Genomic DNA, 27,118 nt, shown 5'->3' with positions numbered 1-27,118 from the left:
GGGTAAGGGTAGCTCTCTTGGAGGGCAGAGACGAGAAAGAACACGCAAAAAATGTGTGTATGAGTATCATTCAACCAACTCCATTAGCAGATAACCTTCAAATCCACGAAATTAAAACATTTAATCCGAATGCGAAGAATTTTATGGTCAAACTTGGTTCTTAACATAACAACAGGTAATTGGAGCACTGAAATCTTCCAACACAATGCGAAACAGTGGAATCACATTTTCCAAAGACATTCCCGCTTCGATTCGACAAAAGAGAAATAAATTGATGTGCATTAAACGACGCCTAAACGAATTTAATTCCGAAATAAAAGTTTTACTTACGGATGAAAAAATGTTTAATGTTTATCAACAATAACATCTTTCGTTGGAGCGGTACGAGGGGGCTTATGCATAACAACATGGATGCAATTCAAGTTTGAAATGGCATTTACCACGCCGATTTGAATCAACACCTGTCATCTCTTTTTGTCGCAGGCAACATAGGTATCAACACCAGCTGATGTAAGCCGTCAAAATTCTGGCTTGCCACCTGTTTTTCAAAATGAAACTAGTTTAGGGCATGTACTCACCAACCATTCTGGTAATAAATAGGGTAAAGGCGCGATCTGTCGTAATTTAAGTAAAAGCATTGAATTAAGTAAACGAAAAATATTAAGCCACAATATATCAGGATTAAAAAATAAATCTTTATATGTGATTTTTTTTAATTTTATTAATTGTGTTTTTATATGAAACAATCTTAATTGAAGATGAATTTAATTTATATACAAATAGTTTTAAGAATTTTGAGTTTATTTGGATTTCTGCATCACGACAGTATACAAAAGAAAGGACTAGTGGGGGTTGTTTTTTCGGCTACAAAAAATCTCTCCAAAATACTATGATTAAATTAAAATTTGAAGAAGATCTCAATTTTATCAACATTATAATAGAAACTAAGAAATACACTATTATACCATCATACAAAAAGTGCAATCACTGGGATCACGACTTTAACTTGCTATACAGTTTCATCGAACATTTTGAAAGCGACGATGTTAATGGGAGACTTAAATGCGTGACTAGGCACCAACGAAGGTAGAGAAAACATTTTATAATTTAAGTAGTTTAATTGGGCTTTTTTGGTCAAATTGATTTGTTTATGTAAATAAAAAATTAAAACATAAATTTTTGTCCCGACGTTTCGCTGGAGTTTCTCAGCATCTTCAGGGGCGCTTTATTATTACGTCTACATACATATATAAAATAACAATTCTTTATTCGTTTGAATTTTAAAATTAGAATATTTTTAACTTACATTTTTTTTTTATTTTTTTATTTTTATTGCATTTTTATATTTTTTTATTTTTAATCAAAATTTAGTTTTATACTTTTAAATAAATTAACATAAGATTTAATAAATTAAAAACATCACAATTTAACAATAAAAAATTTTTTAACATCTTAACGCACAACATAAATAAAGAATAAAGAAAGAATAAAGAATTGTTATTTTATATATGTATGTAGACGTAATAATAAAGCGCCCCTGAAGATGCTGAGAAACTCCAGCGAAACGTCGGGACAAAAATTTATGTTTTAATTTTTTATTTACATAAACAAATCAATTTGACCAAAAAAGCCCAATTAAACTACTTAAAGTAGAGAAAACATATTTGCAGGAAAAATTCGAATTTCAAAAGATATAACAATAAATCCAAGAGGGGCTTACTTGTTAGATTTCTGTAACTCCTTTGGATTGCGGGTAATAGTTGATTATTGCCTAGTGAGGAGTAACTGGATAACTAAAGTAGTAGATTTTGAGGTCTTGAGCGTTCCATATTCTGACCATATGCCGATTGTAGTTGAAATTGGGCAAAATGACTTAGAACAAGTTGATACAACAGTCTTAAAATTTAACCCAAAATTAAAGTGGAAGGATAACAAAGCTGAAGAGTATAAACGCAATCTAGAACGAAACCTACACCCAGAAGGCCAAACTACTTTAGCTGAAATTAAAAACACTATTTAATTTTTTTATATTAATTTCTAATAAGAATTTTATTAAAAGTCAATACAAAAATATTACGAAATGACATTGGTCGCCAAATTGTCAAAACATGGGAAAAAAATCAATTTGGCGACCAATGTCAGCTACCGTAATTATTTTAATTACCGACGAAAAACGCACAAAAACCAAAAAAACACGCACACCACTAGTTTTTAAAAAATTATTCACCATTTTCCGCGAAGAAACACGAAGAAAATTTGTTTATTTTTAATTTATAATTTTTTCAAATGACATTTTATAAAATAAAACAAAAAAAAATTTCCTGTTAACTGCGATTGAAATATAAAAATTAGAGGCAGACCTGACACGTGTACTGTGCCTGGCGTCGTTTGATTAAAATTTAATATTCTTGTATTACAATTTAATACTTTTAATATTAGTTTTTTAATAAATTTGTATTACATTTTAATACAATTATATTAAAATGTAATACAAAAATATTAAAATCTAATACAATGGTATTAAAATTCAATACAAGATTAGAATTTAACCCACGGAAGTTATTTTCTAATAATTTTTGTATTACAAAAAATAAACTTAGTACTTAAATATTGAAATTTAATACAAAAAAGATTAAAAATAATTTTTATATTTTGGAAATATTCAAATGTAATAGTTTTTGTATTGAAAATTGCTTTAATACAAGAGCTATATTAAAAAATACTCCATAATTTTTAACCGTGCACAGTCACCGTCCCAAATGAAAACCATGGATCCCTGAGGTCATATTACGTCGAAAAACTTAAGCGACAATTTTCTCGTTTTCGTCCCGTTTTCGACTTATGACGGTTTTTATGATTTTTGCTCTCTTTTCCTTTAACTGGCCTTATCTTTGCCGAACTAAGTCTGATTCGAAAGATTTTTTTTACAACCAATCAAGATTTTATTACAGTTTAAGTTTGTCTCAAAGCTTTTTTTTCTGCGGACAACTGTTTCTCCGCAATTTCGCATCAATTTTCCTCGTTTTTAAGTTATTTATAACACTTCCATATCATTTAAGTAAAAAAAAACACGTAAAGGAGTATTGATTTTTTTTGCTTATTATTAAAGCCCAGTTTATTTTCTTTCTTACTGGAAGAAAGTAAAAAAAATAAACAAACTGAGTGAATTAAAAAAAATCATTTTTAAATAAAAAAATTAATAATAATTCCTATCTTCGTGACCTTATTTTTGAATACAAATTCAATCCTAAGTGGGCTTTAGGTCTGGTTTATAAGTTTTTTCTATCTTGTCTCCGACGTTTCGACCGTGTTTACAGTCTTCTTCAGGGCTAATTATTTTAAAAAATAAAAAAATTATAATAAATGCTAAAAATCTATTATCTATACTTACAGAGTATTCTATCTTCTAATTTTAAGAATTTAATCTTAAAAATGTTAAGGTTTTGTTTGTTTTGGTTTGTTTTTATTTTTAAATATTTTAAAACTTCAAAAAATTCAAAGTCTTGAAGAAGACGTTTCAAATCATCGAAATTTCAAAATTTTTTAATTATTTGATAAGAAATTCAAACTTTCTTATAAAATCTAGCCTACAGAATCATGTTGAACATAACCTAAAATATTTCTTTGAAGAAACTGACTATAAATATTGCTGAGCCCTTCACAAAAAAATAATTACTCTCTGATTTCAATAGTTTTCTTATGACCCGTATGCATTGCGATTTGGATACGAATATCTTCTAAACGGTTAAAGCAATCAATTTCATTCCAAGCAATTTTTTGTAGAACGTTTAATCCCCTACAAGAATATATCTTGCTAATTTGAAAATAATGAAGTTTCAGTGAATTAGAAATTTTTTAAAAATATAAAATGTTTTTATATTTTTTTTTAACTTTGACCTCGAATATCTTTAGAATGGTTAGATTAATGAAAAAAGTTACTAAGACCTTTTTTGTGGAGCAATCAATTTTCAACAAGAATATGTCTTGCGCGTTTGATCATTATAATTTTTCAATTTGTTACAAAATTAAGAACAAAAAACGAATTTTTAAAGATTTTCTCGATTTTTGGACCTCAAATATCTATTCAACGGTTAGATAAACGAAAAAAGTGTATAAGGCCTTTTTTGTAGAGCGTTTAATTTCCTACAAGAATATGAAAAGAAATTTGCTAAAAAGTCAATTAATAAAAAAATTATTTTTTTTTAGTAGAAGCTTGATGTAAAAATGGAAAATTGCAAAGCGGAGGACCTTCCCATTAATATAAAGAGCTCATATTTGGTGTGTATATTCTAGAGGGGTCTAGCAATCGATTTTTCGGAGTACCAATTCAAAAAAAAGAATTTCGATTTTTTTGACCCACCCTATAACGTATCCGTAATTATTGAATTTGTGAAAAAATTAATTCAAATGAATTAAAAACTCCTTCTGAGCTATTATGGTAAAGAAAATAACAAAAAGATAAAGCTCAGAAAATATTTTAATTCATTTGAATTAATTTTTTTTATTTAAAAACTATTTATTTTTTAATTCACTCAGTTTGTTTATTTTTTTTAATTACTTCCAGTAGTTTTTTTTTATGAAAAAAAACTTATTTTTGTTTTAAGAAAATAAACTGGGCTTTAGTAATAAGCCAAAAAAATCAATACTCATTTACGTGTTTTTTTGACTTAAATGATATGGAAGTGTTATAAATAACTTAAAAATAACTTACAAAATTGGGTTTGATGCAAAATTGCGGAGAAACAGTTGTCCGCAGAAAAAAAGCTTTGAGACAAACTTAGACTGTAATAAATTCTTGATTGGTTGTAAAAAAAATCTTTCGAATCAGACTTAGTTTGGCAAAGATAAGGCTAGTTAAAGGAAAAGAGAGCAAAAATCATAAAAACCGTCATAAGTCGAAAACGGGACGAAAACGAGAAAATTGTCACTTGAGTTTTTTGACGTACAATGACCTCAGGAATCCATGGTTTTTATTTGGGGCGGTAACTGTGGGACACCCTGTATAATAACTGTTCAATAAAAATATCGTTAAATCGTTAAAAATCTTTAAATACGAGAGCGATTCGCAATTCAAATTAAAAAATGTTTGGGGGTGCCAACCATTATACCATGGCATTTTCCATTTGAACCAAAACATTGATGTACCGTCGACGATAGTTTTTTCTTAAACGTTTTCCAACGGAAAAAGTATTGATGTTGTTTTGCCGACGAAATGATTCTTTTTCGTCTTTTAATAAGAATCTACACATATGGTTACACTGATTTTAACACGCACTACAAATTTGACAGTTTTGCAAACTTCAAACGAAATTATTATTTAAGGAAAAAGATAATGGAAGAGAATTCTTTGTTTTTATTAATAAATAATACGTAATCTTACCTACATTTAAAAAAAAAAAGATATTTTTCTTGTTTTTTTTTTGAAAATATTATTGTCTTATTTCTTGGAAAATTGAATTTGGTCGTTTGGATTCAAAATTTTGTCCGCATACAACGCCACATAATTTGTTTTCATTTTGAAAACATATATTTTCCGTATAGGTGTAGAAAAAACTTTATTTGATTGTTTGGTTGCCATATAAAAACTAAAATTTTTTGGTAGATGGTCTGCCCGACAAAAATGTTTTGAGAACAAATGTGTGAGAGAAATTTTCATTCCTTCGGGCCCCCCCTGAGAATGGGGGCCCTGGACACGGGCCCCGTGTGCCCGTATGGTAAAGACGGCATTGGTTATCAGTCAAGAAGAAATGTGTTTAGTAATCCAAAAACTTAAAGGCGGGAAAGCAGCAGGAGCACATGGAATATCAACAGAGTTCATAAAATACGGAACGGATACGCAAACCGGCACATTAACATCTGTTTTTAACAATATTTTGGACACTGGAGAAATACCAGATAATTTCAAAGAATTTTTAATCTTTCCGATCCATAAGAAAGGCAGCATATCTGATCCATGCAATTATCGAGGGATCTCTTTTCTTACCACTTTCTATAAGATATTTGCAACACTTTTGAATGATCGCTTTTGACCAAGTGGATAGAGAGAAACAAGCTTCTGGGGGAATATCAAGCAGACTATCGACATCATTTTTGCTCTGAAAACCATATCAAACAACTGCATAGACCAGAAAAAAAAACTTTACGTGTTTTTCGTGGATTTCAAGGCAGCCTTCGATACAGTGGATCGCAGGTCTTTGTTCTTCAAACTGTACAACGTTGGTATTTCAGAAAACTTTGGGAGAGTACTGGAAAATATGTACGATGGCAGTAAATCAGCAATTTGGATAGTTCTCATATTTCACAGTGGTTCGAGTCGAAAATGGGAGTCAAGCAAGGGTGCTCTTTAAGTCCAAGTCTTTTTGCTTTGTTCATAAATGACCTTGTAGATTTTTTGCCCGGTGGTATAGAAATGGCGAGAACAAACATCAAAGCACTTTTATTTGCCGACGATGTGATACTGTTTGCGTATTCCCCTCAAACTCTACAGTTGATGATCAACAAACTTGAAGCGTACTGCCGATTATGGAATTTGAGAGTGAATCTTAGCAAATCAAAGGTGATGATCTTCAGAAAAGGACCCGGCAGACTTGCAAGGAGTGAAAAATGTCCAGACCTACAAGTATTTGGGTGTGACTATTTCGTATAATCTAAGTATGATACAAACTGGTTGCAGCTAAAAGTGCAATAAGCGCAACTTGGAAAAAATGTTTTTCGAATAGAACGATCGCACACAGCGTTAAATATAAGGTATTTGTTGCAGTGGCTGAATCTATAATGCTTTATGCAGCACAAACATGGGGATACTAGAGACATGAAGTAGTCGAAAAACTTCTTAGGTTTTTTATAAAAAAATATTTTCGCCTGCCTAAAACCACCCCAAACTACATGCTCACAATTGAGACAGGATTATCACCCTTATTTATAAGAACTCTGAAGTGTCATGCAGACTACATTGCAAAAGTTCTTGAGATGCCAGATAGCAGGGTACCAAAAATTCTAGCAAAAGATAGCATTAGGAAAAAAATGGTTGGTACAAAAAACTTGAAGAACTTGGGAGTTACTGTGGAACCGATTTCAGATTGCTGGAAGAAAATGGAATATGGTCCAAGGACAACCTTTTTGGATTTAATTTCTAAGGTTGATAAACTGACTGCTTGAACGAGGCTGCGTCTTCGGTGCACAGGTCAATCTACAGCTGCTTAACCCACAATTTATGTGAACGAAACTACTTCCAGTGCCAAAATAGTCAGCTATTGATTGCGTCAATTTTTAAGGTGAGAGAGGAGCTTATAAGTCTGCACTATATAATTACTGCAGCTTATGTAATATTAGAGAACGGGAGGATGTTGTTCATTTCATCGGAAAATGCCCTATACTATGCGAAATGAGAAGAGATTATCTGAACTCCAATTTTAAATCAGACGAGGAAGTAATAGCGCTACTTAACTGCGAAGGCAGCATTAACAGCCTCTACAAATACTACCAAACCGCAATGTATTATCTCAACCAAATTTTAAACGAAGCTTTTTAAATTTTTAAAACAAAAATAAAATATTATCTTCAACAAAATATTTAGTTAACCTAAAGCAAACTATGTACATTTATACAAATTGTCTATTTTTTAAAACAATGTCAATCGGGCAGACGGCCATGCTTAAACGATTTTGTAAAAAAAACTTTTATGTAAATTGTAAACTTAAATCAATTAATAAATCTAAATCTAATCTAATTAATCTAATGTTATGATAAAATTGACAATACAAATGTAATTGTTGAAAACAAACTAAAATTGATATCATTAATAAATAAATAAAATTGAAAATTAAACTAGCTTTTGTTTATGGAAATGAATGTTTTAGATATGTCATGAATAGGTTTATAATGAAGTCTTCAGAGTTGATTTTTTATTTTTCTAATCCAAGATTAAAGATGATTTCCCGAAACTTAGGTGCTGGGAGTTGTTTGGTGAATGCATCTGCAAGCTTGTTTATATGTTGAAATATATTTAGATTTATATTATTGTTTTCTATTTGTTCTCTCGTGAAGTGGTACTTTATGTCAATATGTTTTAGCCCAGTCATTTTAGTCATTTTTAAGCCCAATCTGCGGAAAAATTCCTACTGGGGTGAATTTTGGTATACAGCTTAATGACGGCTTTGTTATGAAGATGTAAAAAATCGACATTGATATCGTGTCCGCGTTAAGAGTTATAGTGGTCAAAAGGTCACAAAAACTGGTTTTTCACGATTTTCAGCAAAATGGTAAGTCTTACCAAAAAATTTTCAATGCAAGAATTGTAGACCAGATTATTATATATAAAAAGTGTCATGACACTTTTTTTCCTTAGACCCACCGTTTCTTAGGTATAACGATTCAAAAAGTTGAAGTTTAGTTGTAATCGTCATAATCCTATTAATGAAAAAAAAAACTCCTAACTGAAAAGTTCCTGAAATTTCATTATTTTTTTAGCTTGAATTTCGTTCCTCAACTGTTAAGAATATGGGGAAAGCAAAAAAAAAATGGAAATTTTCGCCATTTTTCCGATTGGGGCCCTTCTCCCGAAACCATTTCCCTGGGAATTTTTGTTTAGAGTATGTCTGAAAATATACAGGGTGTGCAATAGAGAATGGACAACCCTAAAACGGCTTATAGCTACACTTATGATTGTTCTAAAAACAGATAGAAAAAAGTTCTATCGCAACCAGTTCATAAAATAATTATATATATATATAATTCTCCTTATACCAGAATATTTTTAAAGGAAGTTGGCCACCTAGGTTTCTATAGATTTATTTTATACCACAGGTGTTTAAAATTTTTCATAAAATACTTTTTTTACATTTTGCATCAAAAAACAGATTTCAAAATTTTTTTTACGAAAATGTGCAATAGCTATGAAATTTTTAAAGTGTTTATGTACTCATCCAATTATTGTAGAAAATTATAAAAAAAAGGAATAAATAAAATTCATTCATTCGTGGTTGTAGTGAACGAAAACATAAGATGATAAAATTTAAAATACACTGAACGAAAAAAAGTCCATATTTTATGAACTGGTTGCGATAGAACTTTTTTCTATCTGTTTTTAGAACAATCATAAGTGTAGCTATAAGCCGTTTTAGGGTTGTCCATTCTCTATTGCACACCTTATATATTTTCAGACATATTCAGTTTTTGTGACCTTTTGACCCCTATAACTCTTAACGCGGACACGATATCAATGTCGATTTTTCACATCTTCATAACAAAGCCGTCATTAAGCTGTATACCAAAATTCAGCCCAGTAGGAATTTTTCCGCAGATAAAACCTAAAATTACTGGACTATTTGGAGCGTTTTAGGGATACTGGGTTATAAGCAAGCGAAATACAACTTTGATTATCTTCAAAAATTGTTATTGATTCATTTATTTGAAAATCAATACTCTTTAATACAGATTTGATCCACAGTGCTTCTCTGACACTCTCAAATAGTGCCATATACAGGGTGGCTGATGAATATCGCTACATTAAAAAATTCAAATAACTTTTTTTTCAGTGTATGAAATTTATTTTTCTTTTATTCATGTTAAAGCGCATTCAATTTTATTAAATATAGCTTTATTAGTTTTAAAAATAATGGATTTTAAATGCCGCCCCTGGTCGTTAATGCATGTGGGGTACCTTAAAAAAAGTTGTTTTTTGAAGATTTGAGACAGGAATAAGTGCAAATATTTCTCGATTGGATTGTTTTCTTTCATTCAAATTTGTTGATTTTGCTTTGCGGCCTTCCTGTTTACAATAAACTCAAAAGAAAAAGTCGGATGCAGTAAGTGCAAGCGATTTGGGATTTTAACGGAATGGTAAAATCGTGCATATGAGCTTATCGGAAAATTTTCGTAGGAATTCTACGAAAACATTATCCATTTTCTATTATGCATTTTTGTTAAATCTAAAAACCAATCTGTAAAATAAAAAAAAAAAAACCAGATTCACTAAGTAGAAAACAAGTTATTAAAGTTTTTTTTGGTAGCGGCTTTCATCAGCCACCCTGTATTCAGCCTCAGTTGATGAAGCTACTACTTAAGTTTGCCGTTTGGTATTCCAGCAAATAATTTTGTTACCAAATAGTTTAAATAAGTGACCTGTGGTACTTCTTCTGTCAATTTCGCTTCCACCCCAATCAGCGTCCACACATCCGACCAATAATAATTCTTTGTATGGTAATTTTCTGTACGTTAATTTTAAATTAATTGTATGTACCTTTTACATATCTTAAAACTCTTTTCAAATTCTGCCATAGTTCTTTATTATTTTTATTTTGATATATACTACTAAGAAAATTGATCGCTGTACACAGATCAGGACGAGTACACTTCATTTCGTACATTAAACAACCGATAAAGTTTCGACATGGAGCTTCGAACTCCTGATTTGAATTTCAAGCATCTGAATCTAATTTTATAAGAGGTGGTGTACTTATTGGATTACAATCCGACATATTAAATTTATTCAATACGCTTTTCAAATAATTGATTTGATTCATTGAAATTTCATTGTCTTTCCTTTCGACATGTATGTCTAGAAACAACTTAACCTCATTCATATCGATCATATCAAATTGTTGTTTTAAATATAGTTTGAAGTTTGATATTGTATCTGTATCGCCTGTTACAAGTATAAGGTCATCTACATAAAGCACAACGTATATATTTTTATTTGGAGAGTTTTTAAAACCTTGACCTTTAACTACAGCATTGAACCTTTCGAACCAGCATGTAGCCGATCGTTTTAAGTATATACATATATACAGTGGCGTAGATAGGGGGGATCAGGGGGATATATCCCCCCCCCCCCCCATTGGGATCGATAATTGTTTAACATAATCAGTCATGAACATATAAGTTAAAGAAACGCACTCCGAAATTTAGTTCCTACTTCATACTTGAATTAAGTCTGGTTAGTATTCACAAGATCTGAATCTGATGCGATGGATCTCAAAATATCGTGCTTTGAGGAGCTATTTCCGTTTGTGTTCGAGACTCTTCACCAAATAAGAACATTGGAAAGTGACGCAAAGAACTTAAAAAAACCCTATGGATTTCGAGTTCTTGATTAGATTAAAGGTTTTAAAGAGTGAATTTAGACTTGGTCCAAGCTATGGATCTCGCCAAAGATTTAAGCGATCAACTTAAAATTTAACGGGCAGAAGACGAATCATTTTTGAAAGTGTTTGAAGATGCGAAAAAAAGCTGAAGTCGTTGACATTGGCGATAAACATAAGAAAATAGTGAAGCGACAAAAGAATAGTTGTGTAACTGTTTTCAATCCCTTTCTCGATTTCTATGTAATGGGCCTTGGAGAAAAATGTACAAACCATGAAAACATACATACTAGAAGGGTTTTCGGTTCTTTCCAAGGATTCTTCGTCTGAAATAAACAAAGTAGCTAAAAAATTTAATGAAACTGTTGAGTTTTCCCAAACATTTGGCTGCAGGCCCACCTTCTATTCTTGCACAGAGAAAACTAGACCACATAAAATAGAACAAAAACAATAAGATTTCCTTATAGTTTTCATCCAAGAAGGAAATATTATTTAAACAATCGGGTTTCCCTAATTGTTTTTAAATTATGCACGTGTAGGGTTTTGCAAAGAGGAAATCATATCTCTACCTCTAGTCGCACATCTGCCCCCTATTCCAACTCACTACCTATAGAAAAATTGGTCACAGTTTTTGTTTTAGTGCCAAGTTGTTTTCAATTTTTTTTATGTCATTTTGTAGGTGGATAATTGTTAAACAAAATTCAATAAAAAAATTGTAAACATGTCTTTTGTAGTTCGAGAAAAATAAATTGAAACGTATAAAAACGGCGAATATTTCAGATAAAAATTTAAAAAAATTAAAATTTTTGATTTGTACATTTTTGAATGTAATATTTGAAAACACTTAAAAACCAATAAAACTGCATTTAAAATTGTGTGATAGGCTGCTTACTTTAAGTAGAATAAAATTAAACGTACAAGCCAAAACTACGAAAACAGCTAATAACTTCAAAAACCGAAATAAAATATAAAAAAAATTTTAACGGAAAATTTTGAATGTGATCTTTTAAAGTACCAGTTTTCCAACCAGAATTATCAAACATTTTAAAAATAGATGATTTAACTCGAGAGAAAAAAAATTTTATGTATGAGTTAAAAATTTCCCATACAAGGTTGTATGGGGAAAGTATGACCCTAGGGGCACCGGTTAATGACCTCCAAAAAATTTTTTTTTGCTTAATTCCCCTTATTTAGGCCCTAAACTTTCGATCTAGGGAGTGTCTCCCCCGAAAACATCATTTTGGGAAATAACGGACACCCTAATATACATCTATATTTTATTTTTAGATATTAGCTACATTGCTGGTTTCAACATCAACTACCGAAAGAAATTTCTCCAGTTTAAAGAGAATAAAAACAATACAAAGCATTAAAACTTTTTTAAAAAATTTACGAACTATGTAGACTCACCCCCCCCTCCCCCCCTCCCCCTAGCGAAAAGCTATCTACGCCACTGTATTTATATATGATGTAATCTACAAATTAGATTAGTATTTTGTTTGGTACACCTTCTGGAATGCGCATGTTTCTTCTTACAAACTGCCATTCAAAAATGCAGTTTTCACATCCATTTGATGGATCCATAAATTGAACTGATTTGCGAAGGCTAGTATCATTCGAAATGTTGTAATTCGAACTACTGGCGCGTTAAAAACCCATTTACAGTCAATAATATTTATGTCGACTGGTCATTTTACAATCGACTAAGTTTTATTTACTTCTAAAGAATTCAATTCCTTTTTTATGGCTTCTAACCATTTACTTTTATCTTCCCTTTCATTGATATCCTGGTCTCCTGGAAGTCTTTTGGAGCAGAATTTACTATAGATTCTACATGTAATAAATAATTTTCAATATCTCCTTCGTCCTCAATATATGAGACTTTTGGAAGAATTTTAATTCTTTCACCTTTTCTGCAGCTTCCCTCTGCAGTTTTTAAGTTTTCTATTGGAACATATTCAGCATCCGTGTCATTTAGAGATTTGTCTGTTTTATTGGATTTACCTGCTTTTTTGCTATTAACGGGTTTACTGTCATCAGTGTTAGTAAATTTAGGAATTTTTAATTCATTGAAGTTTTTTCCTTCATCAAACCTCAAATTTAGCTTGATGTACCTATAAAAAATAAATTTGTCAAAAATGACATCACGGGCTATAACAAATTTATTTGTTTTAGGATTAAAAATTTAATAACCATTAGGTTCATAGTAGGGATGTTGCGGATGTGGATTTTTTCACATCCGCGGATGCAAATGCGGACTTGTTAAAGTTAACATGTGCTGATTCGGTGTGCTGATTCGGTGTGCCGATGCTGATGCGGAAGTCTTAGATCTTCTTCTTCTAGACTAACTTCTTTCTTGTCGCAACTTCCTTCCATCCGCATCCGCATGAAAACCAGCATTGATTATTGCGGATGCATATGTCCCGATTCATGCGGAAGTTCCGCATTTGCCGATGCGGATGCGAATATTCGCAACATCTCTAGTTCATAACCAAAAAATATGCCTTTAAATGATTTTTCATCAAACTTACTTTTTCTGTTTTTATTATGAATGAAAACAGTACATCCAAAAACTATCCGATTATGTAATTTTGGTTTTTTGTTTTCAACATTTCACATTTCAAAAGTTGATACATCAACTATCAAATAAAAAATCACCAGGTTACGATCTAATTACTGCCCAGGTTATGAAAGAAATGCCATTGAAAGCCTTCATAAAACTCCAATATATAATAAATGCATGCCTTAAGCAACGGTATGTCCCACACCATTGGAAAATTGCTGAAGTTATTGTCATACCCAAGCAAGGTAAGCCACCTACAGAAGTGACGTCTTACAGACCAATATCGCTTATACCAATTATGGCAAAAGTTTTTGAAAAACTGCTTCTGAAGAGACTTAGCAAAATTATAGAAGAAAGAAGGTTAATCCCAAATCATCAGTTTGGCTTTAGAAATAAACATTCCACGATAGACCAAGTTCATAGAATAACGGATGTAATAGAAAAAGCATTAGAAGAAAAACAATTATGTTCAGCTATTTTCTTAGATGTTGCTCAAGCCTTTGACAAGGTTTGGCATGAGGGTCTTGAGTACAAACTGCAAAGGGATCTTCCCAGACAGTACTATGAAATATTAAAATCGTACATCTCAGACCGATTGTTTACAGTAAGGTACGATCAAGAATATTCGGATAGAAGAAATTAGAAGCCGGTGTACCACAAGGAAGTGTCCTAGGTCCTACCCTGTATTTACTATACACAAGGGATATCCCAGTTGGTAATCACACCATAATGGCTACTTTTGCAGATGATAACCCAATTTTGGTACCCGACAAATGTGTCTCTAAGGCAGCAGTAAAACAACAAAATGCCGTCGACACAGTCAGAGATTGGACCGAAAAATGGCGTATCAAACTCAATGAAACAAAATCTTTACATATAAACTTTACAAATAAAAAGATAAACAATATTCCAATATTCATTAATAATCAAGCTGTACCTTACGCCAATACGGCCAAATACCTTGGAATGACTTTGGATGCAAAGCTAAAGTGGAAAGAGCACATCGAAAAGAAAAGAGAAGAACTAAACTTGAAATATAGAAAAATGTACTGGTTACTTGGTAACAACTCTGATTTATCAACCCAAAACAAAATAATGCTGTATAATCAAGTACTAAAGCCTGTTTGGACCTATGGTATCCAATTACGGGGCTGTACAAAGAAAACAAATACCGAAATCATCCAAAAATTCCAAAACAAAGTCCTTCGTGGAATAGTTAATGCACCTTGGTACATAAGAAATAGCGATCTACATCGTGACTTACAAATAGAAACGGTTACAGAAGTTGTTAAAAAATACGCTGTATCGCATAATCAGAGACTGCAGTCCGTCTTGAATACAAGAAACCATTTTCGGAGATTAAGAAGAACCAAGCCTCATGAGCTTATGGTCTAAAAAAACATGGGAAAGTATTAAAAGTTTAAACTTCCCCCAAAGTGATTTTACAAAGTTAAGAAAGAAAAATCTGATGTCGATCTCTCAAGATTGGTCCTGATAAAGAGGTGGTTTTAGTGGTTAAGAGTCCCACACTACTTGGTGTCGAATACTGCCAAGTGTCTTTTGAAGATTTCCTCCCGTCAAAAATTAAAAAAAAAACATTTCAAAATGTGTTTTATTTGTTGTCAATGCTTTTATTGGGAAAATATTCAGTTAACATGTAGCAGTTAAAATTGGTTCTTCTCAAAAACATTTTTGCTAATTTGCACTATTGATTATAGAGCGAGCTTTTTCAGTTAAAGCCCTATTCATTCTTTCTGCGACCGAATTCTGCTGTGGAGTATATGTTACGGTTAAATGATATGATATGCCTTTCTCTTTGAAAAATGTTTTCATATCATTTGAAATATATTCACCTCCATTATCACAGTAAAAATATTGTATTTTAAGATTAAAATAAACCTCACTTTTAGCTAAAAAATCTTTAAAAGTGTCAAAGAGTTCTGATTTATCTGTAACTAGATACACGACAACATAATGAGTGAATTCATCAATAAACGTAACAAAATAATTTTTGTTATTAACTGAGGGCTTATTGGTCCTCAAATATCGGAATGAATAATGAAGAGGATGTTTAACATGAATCTTGTCTTTTTTTGTTAGCAAAAGGTAAGCACGCTTGCTTGTCATATATGCAGGATTCGCAGAGTAAATCAGTAGGAGTAAGATTTTGTATGACTTTACTATCTTTAGTCATATTTCCTGCTTTTAGTTTAAAAAAATTATTTTTACTTATGTGGCCTAGGCTTTGATGCCAAAGCCTATAACCATCATTTGTGGTTTTGTTACAGGTGTTTATTTCTGAGTTTATCAGTATTATATATTTGAATTTAATTTATTATTAATTTGTGAACGGACTCACCCTTTACTAATACCTCATTCTTTTTAATTACCACATCTCCATCGTCTTCAAAATGAACAGACATCCCTCCTTCTTGGATACGGCCCACAGACCGGTGCATATAAAACATTCTCGATCAACCCATGAACGCCTTCCTTAGTGATCATCGCTCTCGAATCCAGTATAAACTTGATTTCATTGCAACTGATGGAAGTTTCGTTATTATGTTGTTTTCGACTAGTGATGAGAACTATCGAATAAAAACTATCAAACTATCGATAGATGTAAAATATTCATTCATTCGATAGTTTAAAATCATTTATTCGAATAGTTTTTTCGTTCGATAGTTTTTTATTCGATAGTTTTTTCATTCGAATAGTTTTTTCAAACGATAGTTTTTTCATTTGAATAGTTTTTTCAAACGATAGTTTTTTCATTTGAACAGTTTTTTTTATTCGATAGTTTTTTCGTTCGAATAGTTTTTTCAAACGATAGTTTTTTTCATTTAAGGGCCAATTTTTCAGTAGTCAGTTAAACAGTCAGTTAGTACTTATTCCTCAGATAGAGCAAAAATCATTTTTTCAACAGGCAGATATAGATATTCCTAGGAATAAAACTATCTGCTTCTTTCAGAGACGAATAAAAATTATTCTAAGGAATAATTTCAACAAAAATTTTGTGTCAATTGTCAAAGCTACTTGGAAAGACTTTTGACAAAAAATACAGAGGATGACGTAAGATGACGTTTAATTTTGAATATTTTTAAATTTGACAATTTTTTTTTTGTTATTCTGTAGAATAAATTATTCTTGATTGAAAAATTCAATGTTGTTATCGGATTGTTTATGAGCCTAATAACTTTATTTGTCGAACAGTTAACTGGCTGCTTATTAGAAGATTGAAAAATCGGCTCTAAATAGTTTTTTTTTAACGATAGTTTTTTCATTTGAATAGTTTTTTCAAACTATAATTTTTTCATTTGAATTTTTTTATATTCAGTTACTGTTTTCTTTCAGTCAATTAGATTGTTTTTTTTTATTCAGTCATAATTTTATTTCTCTACTATTTTCTTTTTTCTCTTGATTTCACAATTTAATTGTAAATGATTTTATCTGCATTTGAAGGAAGGACTGAAGGAAGATGAATGATGATACACATATTGTGTGATCTTCCAAATGATATTTTAAAAGTTTTTCAGGACTGAATTTATGTGTTTTATGTTGGAGTGCCCATATTTTCAAAACAAAGGCGGTAAAGAAGAAAAAGAAAGAAGGCACGGTGCATGAAAAGAATAGAAGTTATTTGTCGGTCAGTGCGGTGTCATAAAAAAGTGACAAAAGAGAAAAAAATCACTTTTTGACCTGGAAAGCGGAACATGTTCATTGTTCAGCCAGTGTATAGTTTATGATCCTAATTAGTGGGAAAACCCATCTTTTCTATCATTGACGAGACATGGCGCCGGAAGAAGCAAAACATTCGCGCACTCACAAACAGCAGGGATAATATGTGTCAACAAGTGGATTTTGTAAAGGGTTGTTAATGGGTTAGACAAAAATATGATGCAACTGTGTGGTTGGTTTGGATTATTGTATATACTTTTGATATTTGCAATTTTGCATGTGGACGAGCAAAAATAGAAAGTGTAAGAAAAGGAAAAAAATCCTTTCCAGTGATCATTTCTCGACTATTTTTTTCCTTTTTTTTACGATTTTTATATTATGTACCTACTTCAATGTATGATGGATGCTTCTTTAAGTGTCTGAATAACTGAATATTTGATAGTTTTTATTCGATAGTTTATTCGATAGTTTTTATTCGATAGTTCATTCTATAGTTTTTATTCGAATGAATGAATGAACTATTCGATAGTTCAAATCATTCAGTAACTATCGATAGTTCAGATAATTCGATAGTTCCCATCACTATTTTCGACCAATCATAAATGCAAATTTTTTGTTTGTATTCACAGTTTGAACCAAACCATCTTTATGCCTTTTATTGTAGAATGTGTTTTTTATTATTAGAGCCAACAGACTTTTTAAAAAATTAGCAATTAGCTTTAATATGAGCCTTGTTTTATTGGTAACTTAGTACTTAGCTCAGTAAAATTTTGCACGAGAAACAACAACCAATGATTGCTAAGGATAAACGAAAGTTTTTTATTTGTGGTCTTACAGAGAAATTTTTTATCTAAACTTATACATTTTTGACCCTTAAACAATTAGTACTAATAATTAATTTAAAAAAGTATTCAATTGTTGTTGTTAACAGCATAAAATGTTTATTCAGTAAAATACTGAGTACCAATAAAACACGGTAATGATTTGTACGTCCACATTGGTCACATTTCATACGATTTGTTTTATTATTGAATATACTTCTTTTATAATTCTTTAAAACTTTTGATGAGAATTGAATTTATTTGATGGTCTACTATTTGGATGGTGTTCAATTTGGAGCACTTTAGATGATGTTTCGCGTTTTTCTTGCTTGATTTTTGTATCATAATCTAGCAATCTTGTTTTAACAAATGCCAATGTCAAATCTTTTTCAGCTAGAGTTTGAATAGTCAGTAGTAATTGTGCCACCTCATTCATTACGTTGACTTCAGCTACTGCAGCTTGAAGTTCTGTTAACATTTCATCAAATTTTATTTTTTTTTTGTCCGTGGGCAGGTGTTGAAATCTTCAAAAGATTCTATGAGGACCGGAAAACGCGTGCTCATAGATATGTGGGACTCTTAACCACTAAAACCACCTTTTCGTCCTGATTGCAACTAAGTTCAAATGGAACTTATCTAGCAATTTATCTTTCTCGAACTTAAGTTACGTGTTGTAGGTAACTTTCCGGTGAAAGTTCTTACTGATGATATTTAGAAATAGCTAAATAACATTTTTTTTTTTTAAATTAAATCATTAAAGTAAGGTTTAAATTTTTGTTATAAAAAAAAGTACTTTATAGGAAATTTAACAAATAAAATCTATAAACATTTAAATTTATATTAATCAATGCCGATATTTTGAAATAAAGGAATTAAAATGAAAAATTTCAATGTACCAAATCGGAAGGTTTAGTCCTTCACAAACGTCGTACTAAGTTTGTCTCGTCGAGAATTTCTAGTATTAATCTATTTGTATGTTCGACTAACCGTTTTCTATGCTTATGGGCAAAAGTTTTTATTTCTCCGCGAACCGTGGGGATTCCAAGATCCCTGTGTAGATCTTCGTTTCTTACGGCGCATTTACAAATGATCTTAATAATTTATTTTCAAAAGTTTGTAATCTATTTAAATTTCTATCGCGCGTACAATCCCAGAGTTGAATACCATATGTCCAGACAGGCTTAAGTACATAGAGGAAGGAATAGCTAGAGAGCCGACTCGTACCCCCTTGCTTACAACACCCGCAAAATTAATTTCAGATAATTGGTATACATCTCTCTTATTTTTTTCTTGTTTTCCTATCTGTGAATACGTGTCAAAGGTATAATGCGTTTAATACCTGCCTTTCGACAGTAAATGCCCTCACAAACGGTTTTATGTTTTTGAATTTAATCATGATTTTGGTTTGTGTATGAACTTGATTGAGCTATCTGAGCTTAAATAGCTCATCATAGACACCCACCTTTCGTGTTTTGAATTTATTATTATTTTATGAATTAATTTGTCTAATGAGAACTTAAATTATTTTGAGCAAAACTCCACAGTTAAATGTGTTGGTGCCATTTAAAATGCACGGGAAAACTACCACATATAAGCACTGTGGAGTTTTTTCTCTCATTGCAGCTTGTAGGGTGGAAGAGAAAAACCAACCGAGGTCGCGACTCTAGGTATTCCTTTCTCTATGCTTAAGTATTTGCTTGTAAAGTAATAATTTGTTTTCAATACTAAGTCTAGAATGTTGTACGAGCAAATAGTACATTTCTCTAAACCCTCTACTGCATACGAAGCCAAATATGGTTTTGTCTGTTTGTATACACTTTTCTCTTATCTGTCACAAAAAATGGTAAAGATTAAATACAATCCTCTTCTTTGTGTTCCTGAGAACCCATAGAGATAGTTTTTTTGTGTGTCCGACCCAAAATAAAGGTATATTTTATGATCACAGGTGAGTCGATCAGTCGTGTGCATTGAAATCGAAAGTGTAGAATATATTCATACTTTAAGTGTTAATTACTGCGTTTGTTTGGAAAGTAAAGTGGAATTAAAAATTTATTTTTGCTCGATTGTCTAATTGTGTATGCTATGAACTAATTTTTATTGTAAAAAAATTATTGGCCTGGTCTTGGGAGGGTAAAAAGTACGGAAGCCATATTTGGCTTCGTATGCATTAAGGGGTTGTAAATCTACACAATTTGTTAAATTTTTTTGTTGGAAAATTTTGTTTCTATACATTGTTATTTTGCTTGGAAGCTATGTTTTACTTCAGAAATGGAGACCCTTCGCTTTTAGAGACATTTTTCTCATGTTAACCCCATTTCCAGCGGCGTAATCACAAAAATTTTAGGGGGAGTGGGGCTCACCTATAATATTTTTCAATAATTTTATTACTTTTTAGTTTTTGTAAGGCCTGGGAGAGGGTGAAAATGTTGGAGCAAGACTTACTTCGACAGTGGAAAGAATGTGAACAAGAAAAAATATATATATGGGACAAAAACAAATTGCTTTTCTCGGTTCATTGTCTTAAAATGAGCAAAATTTCAATTAAATCTTAACCTTTTGTAATGCAATGTATTTATTTTACTTTATTTTGTTTTTAAATGATAAATATTTGTCTTTTGATATTTTTAATTGTATTTTTTACATAATCTGAATAAATAAAATTAGTAAAATTTCTTACCCCTTAATGCATACGAAGCCAAATTTGGCTTATAAACAAATTTTTTAAACAAATTAATTTAAACAAAATTTTTTAATGAAAACCGTTTTGAAACAACCCAATGAACCCATGTAAAGCATTTTTTAATTTTTTCGTCCGCTAATATTAATTCATGCAGTAGAGGGTTAATTTCATATTTAACTGATCACATTTATTTTTAACATGCGGTTTCCATTTTAATTTCGCGTCGAGAGTCATCCCGAGATATTTTGCCTCATTTGCAAATGGGACCTGAGTAGTATTAATAAAAACATAAATTTGTTAAGCGCTATTCGCCATGTTTGTGTCCATTCATTGACATTATTAAGAGCATTTTGCAATTTACTTGTCGATTCGTAAATTGTTTTGCCTACTGCAAGTTTTGCGGTATCGTCAGCAAAAGTTGCTACAATTGTGTTTTCAGTTTGAGGTATATCGCGTGTGAATAGAAGGTACAGAATGGGGCCTAAAACACTACCTTGTGGTACCCGAGCTACTATTTCCCTAAAGTCTGAGTAATCATTTCCGTGCCTAACGCGGAAAATTCTGTTCTCTAGATATTCTCTAAGAATGGTAAAGAGTCCTTCAGGTAGGACTTGTTGTCTTAACTTGAATTTTAGATCCTCGTGCCATACTTTATCATGAGCTTGAGACACATCTAAAAAGACCGCTGAACAAATTTTCTTTTCTTCAACAGCTTTCTCAATGACATCGGTGATTCTATGCACTTGATCAATCGTCGAGTGCTTGCTTCTAAAACCGAATTGGTGTTCAGGTATAAGACCTTTTTCTTCTATTATTGGCTGAAGACGCTGCAAAAATATTCTCTCAAAAACCTTCCATACTACATGAAGCAGTGAAATGGGTCTGTATGATTTCTTTTCGTGTGATGGTTTGCCAGGTTTCAATACCATTATTACTTCTGCGACTTTCCATTGATTTGGAATATATTCTATCCTTAAAGTGGCATACATTATATAAAGAGCAGGTTTATTAAACCTTTCCGTGGTAGCATTTTAAGAATTTCTGCAGTAATTAAGTCGTATCCTGGTGCTTTTTTTGACTTAAGCTTCTGGATTTCTTTGTTTAATTCGGCGAGCGTAACATTTCATGTGATGAAGCTTTCACTTTACGTTATATTCCTACATATTTATACTATCATTCAATGCTTGCCCATTGAATGGTTTGAATGTTTCCTCTATGTAATCACCGAAAACCTTTGCTTTTTCTTTGTCGCTTCTTGCCCGTTCATTTTGATCTTTCATAATTGGAGGTGCTGGAAGGTTAGGTTTTTATAGCTTTCCATAGAGAGTAGTTAGATTCTTAACTTGCCGTCAAATTTTCAAGGTAATTTCTAGCTTCGCGGTTCTTAAAATCTGATATCATTTTTTAAAGCAAATTAATGGGGTGATTTAAATGAGCTTTGTGTTGAGGAGCACGAGTTTGCTGCCATTTCTTGCGAGCTTTTCGCTTTTCTGTAAGTACCTCTTTTATTTTTCGCGGATATTTAGTATCTTTAAAGCCTGTTATTTCTCTTTGGTAAGGGGTATTGTTCCATGCGGGTTTTTGAACGAGGTGCACGAAATTATCTACTACTTCCTCAAGCTCAAGAGGCGTTTGTAGTGACACCCTTAATTAAACATTATCCTCGATATCTTTCTGGAAACCTTCCCAGTTTGTTTTACCGTTTTTTAACCTAGGTGGTATTTCAATTTTAACAAGCTCAATTTTAACAAGTTCATTGCTAAGAATAAAAAGTACAGGAATGGGTGTTTGAAGAAACCAGTGCGGCTTTTTTTTAATTTTACAAAGTAGTGTAAGTTACACAAACACATACATACATATGCATTGAACCAGGGACGGAGTGGAGTAAAATGGTTGTTCGAAAGGCGCAACGTTTTATCTACTTAAAAATTTATATTTTTTATGAAACATGTAATTTATGGCTTTTTTTAAATTAAAAATATAAAATATTGGCATCTAAGCATTAACTACATTGGCTTAAAAGTGTAAAAGTACTTAAGTGAAAATTTTCAAGCACATTTCTGGATGGAAAACTTAAAAAAAGCTTAATTTTTTAATATAAAAAACAATATACTCTTTTTCACATTAAACTGATTTGGTTTTTCGATTAAAAATATGTTTAAATACAGAATGCAATCAATTTTAATTTTTGCATAGCCTGGGTCCCGAGTATACTTAGCTCAAACTAGATTCCTTAAAATGATCGAAATTTCGTTCTTTTTTTTTTGCAACCTTTGACATGTTCTTTTTTTAAGAACAGAGATTTAAAAAAAAAAAAAAAAAATTATGTAGTGTTGTTAATGGTATATTTGTTCTTAAGTGAACATTTACCGTTTGTCGAATTTGCTTTTGAATCAGAAAAATCAGAATATTATTTAAGGAAACCTCTAAAGCGAGTAGTTTTTACTCTATGTCGGCCTATAAAAAAAAGCTCCACGATGTTCCACGTTCATTTTAGTAACAATTTAAAGGTTATGATATATACTATTTATGGTATTAAAACAAATGACCCATTTTGACCCATTCTCCCGTAAAAGCTTTTTTAGTATAGCAATGCGTGTCACTCAAACAGCACTTGAAATGGGCTCATGGTATTACCGTTTCTTATTTAACGGCTTTTTTGATAAAATAATTTGTATGTATGTGTATGTATTTATCACTGATAAACCAAAAAATTAAGAAAAATTCAAAAAAAGGAAAAATATCCAAAAACGGTATGAATTTTTTTTAAAAAACTTTTAATAATAAAAAGTTCAAATAAACTCAAAAGAATTTGATTTTCCTCACAATCATAGTTATAAAATAGCGGCACATTTTCTAAAAAAACGTAGAGAGACCTATTTTGATAGCTTTTCTAAAATGATCTCAAATGTAAGAAAACTTTTTTTAACAAAGTAAAATTAATTTATTATTAAATTAAACGAAATTTTTAAATGTATCCCTAAATTCTCTGTAAAGTAATCCGTTGTCGAGATATTGATAGTCAAAGTCAAAAGTATGGCTTTTGGTTTGATGACTGATATTGCAGTCTAAAAAAAATCGTAGAAGTTTGAAACAAAATGAATCTGAAAGCCAAATATTTCTTAAAATAATAATCATTTTTTCGCAAAAAATTTTCCAACTTTTTTTAAAGAAAAGTAAAAACAAAAAAAAAATGGAAAATGTTGGTATTTGAATAATTCCAAAGGTTAACCATTAGAAATAAAATATTTAGTTTTAAAATCTTAAAACTCACATGCTTTTTATTTTGTCATGATACGATCATTTTTATACTATCTATCGAAAATCACTAAAAAAATCAAAATTTTTTTTTTGTTCCCTTAACTTTTTGGGCTAGTGTAGTAGGTATAAATTTAAGGTGCTATCATACTTATGAAACTTTTTAATTATTTGCTTTTTCAAAGCCTTCTTTGTATTCAGTTTTAATTAAGCCTTAAAGTATAAGAGAAATTCACATCACAAAAAACAAGAAAAGGAAACAACTTTTGAAAAAATTTGTAATTTTAAAGTGCGACACACAATTTTTTAATCACGATGAGAACTCGTTTTAAATATTAATATAATATAGCCTTTAACTCTATCAAATATTTTACACTTTGGCCAAAAAACAAGTGATTTTAGCGTTTTTTAGCATTTGAGTAGGGTTGCCGAGTACTTGTCTGCATTTGCGAGGTGGCACCCGACATTTTTTAGATAGAAGAGAGTCTTAGCTAAAATATTATGTGTAATATAGCCTTTAACTCTATCAAATATTATACACTTTGGCCAAAAAAACAAGTGATTTTAACGTTTTTTAGCATTTGAGTAGGGTTGCCGAGTACTTGTCTGCACTTGCGAGGTAGCACCCGACATTTTTTAGATAGAAGAGAGTATTATCTAAAGTATGGTGTATAGTTTAGCTTTCTAGTACATAAAAAGTTATACTGTTTTGTTCAAAGAAGATTTAAGTCAGTGTTGTTTTCATTTGAATGGAGTTGCCACATTTGTAGGGTTACGTTTTTTATATTATTGTATTATTTTTTTTTGGCTATTTTGACTTTCGTTTGGCGTTTCAAAAATTTTGTAAAAAATGTTGCAAATAAAGTGTATTCACATGTGAAAGGAAAGGGTCTCTCAATGGTTATAAAAATATCTTTTGCACAATTTTACACAGCAATACATTATTGTTTTTATTGTTTTATTTGATTATTATTAACCAAAACTTATTTTCTCACTATTTAATTCTATAAAAGTTTTTGCAATTGTGTTAAAGAATGATTTTAAAGGGTTTTTGAATTTGAATTACACTTTGGTTTTAATTCTATCACACACCAGAATGGCTCGAATGACAGCGTTGGATTTATTTTTAACAGTTTTTTTTACGCTATCCTTCACTATAGAAGTGATATATACACCCATTCCTGTACTTCTTGTTCTTAGGCTCACTGTGAGAATAACGGGAGAGTGGTCAGAGAAAAGATCAAAGCATTCCGTTACTTTAATTCGATTTGACGGTATTGCCCTGACTATAAAGAAATCATTCAGGTCAGGTATTTTCGAGGTATCTGCTGGCCAATAAGTGGGTTTCCCAGTAGAATGAAAGTCACAATTATTCTGCATATCAGCTTCGTATAACGCTCGGCCCTTTTGAGATATGCATCTAGAGCCCCAAAACGTGTGTTTAGCGTTAAAATCGCCACCAATGATTAACGTTGGTCTAAGTGATTTTAGTAAGTTTGAAAACTCATTTGTATCTATTTTGTACCGCGGAGGGCAATAGGTATATTGATGAGATATTCAATTCATCATGTTTAGTTTTAACCTGCACACTTATAAGCGCATAGATTCAAGTTCAAGCTTAAAGCTTAAAGCCAATCGAGTGTTTTATACATTATTGTATATACAGGGTGTCCCGGGATGAGATAAGAAGACTTTGAGGGATGATTCTTGGGTATATTCTAAGAAAAAAATTGTTCTACAGTAACTCTCTATCTGCAAAGTTGATACCCTTTAGCGATGATTTAAGAAAACGCTTACTTTGCCATGTCTTTACTCATGTTAATGTTAATAACTCCGTTAATACTTACTAGCTTACCCGTGCGAGACTTCTCGCATGCTTATAAATAAAAAGAAAGTATATGTAGGCAGGTAAATACAGAGTGTGTCTTTTGAAAAGTCGAGAATTAGAGCTAATTTATTGGGGAGTATTCATAGACACTGTTTGAGTTACATTGGATAGGCCCCATCAGTTTAAGTTATGTCGTTTTCTTTCACTCTATTAAGGAGTACTCTAAATTTTTACTCCTTTTTCTGGAGTGAAAGAACATAATTAGAGTAATTTATTTTTTTGTAATTGTGTGTGTGACAAGGCAAAAATGAATAATTTCCTTGAAAAAAATAGTGATAATAGCCCTAGGGAAAAATTTTATGAATTGAAAAAAAAAAATTAATATTAATAACATAGAAGCATAAAAAGCGTTCGTTGTCTGCTTCTACACGAAGGCTCAAGGTGCAGAAATTATCTTCAAATTTCCTTTTGATTTTCGCTTCGGTGCGTCGCGCGCTTCTTCACGTCGTATTCTGTGTATCTTGTGCGTCTACGTTTTCGTGTGGAAGCAGACTATGTATTTTAATTAAAAAAAAAAACACCAAAATATACAAAAAAAAAAAAAACAACTCCAGTAGGGTCTATGTGCAACGAAAACTTTTGAATAAATTAAAAAAGTTACTATACACGCAAATAATACACAACCGACGAAGCAGACTCCACGACCGACGAAATAAAATAAAGCAGAACAGCAAAAAAAAGAACAAGATCAAAGAGAAACGTCAAAAAGAGTCACAAAATTTTTTACCGGAGACTCACGGTAGAAAATCCTCCTTCCCTTTTTTTCGAACTTTATTTCTCCCTTGCTCTTATGTGCGTCTCACACTTTGCGTCTTCGTGTAGAAGCGGACTTAGTTTTACTTTTAGTATATTTTCATTATATTTCTGATCGGTTTTTTCAGCCTAATTGATATACACCCATAGTTTGATCATTGTAAAATAAAAATATCCCATCATCGCAGAAAAAAAATGGGATTTTTTTTTTATCTGGCACAGGATTTTTTTTTATTGATGAAGAACACTGACTGTTTTATTCGGTTTTCAATTTCATTTGGAAAAAGTGAAGAATTAACGAAATGATGGAAGAAATATATATGGCGGAATATAATATAATAGGAAATATATTCATAATGGTTCTTGTTAATAACAAAAGAATTTTAAAGAAAAACT

General features: G+C 31.3%; 1 protein-coding gene across 9 annotated transcripts in view; it reads right to left on the bottom strand.

Annotated features, from left to right (window-relative positions):
* The window catches only part of LOC129907618 (ATP-binding cassette subfamily G member 4), a 217,799-nt gene that overhangs the window by 151,438 nt on the left and 39,243 nt on the right, over positions 1-27,118 (bottom strand). For 8 of the 9 annotated variants that reach the window (XR_008771092.1, XM_055983912.1, XM_055983911.1 and 5 more), the window contains exon 3: positions 579-614. The exons of the other annotated variant lie outside the window; for it this stretch is intronic. Coding sequence is in view for 7 of the 8 variants with exons in the window: in XM_055983912.1 (XP_055839887.1) it covers positions 579-614 (36 nt within the window). In the remaining variant the exon portion in view is untranslated. The remainder of the gene's footprint in view (positions 1-578; positions 615-27,118) is intronic. 9 annotated transcript variants of the gene reach the window in all.

Source organism: Episyrphus balteatus, chromosome 1 (genome assembly GCF_945859705.1).
Source record: "Episyrphus balteatus chromosome 1, idEpiBalt1.1, whole genome shotgun sequence".
NCBI lineage: Eukaryota > Metazoa > Arthropoda > Insecta > Diptera > Syrphidae > Episyrphus > Episyrphus balteatus.
The sequence above is the reverse complement of the archived record's forward strand: the minus strand, read 5'-3'. Positions and strand labels throughout refer to the sequence as shown.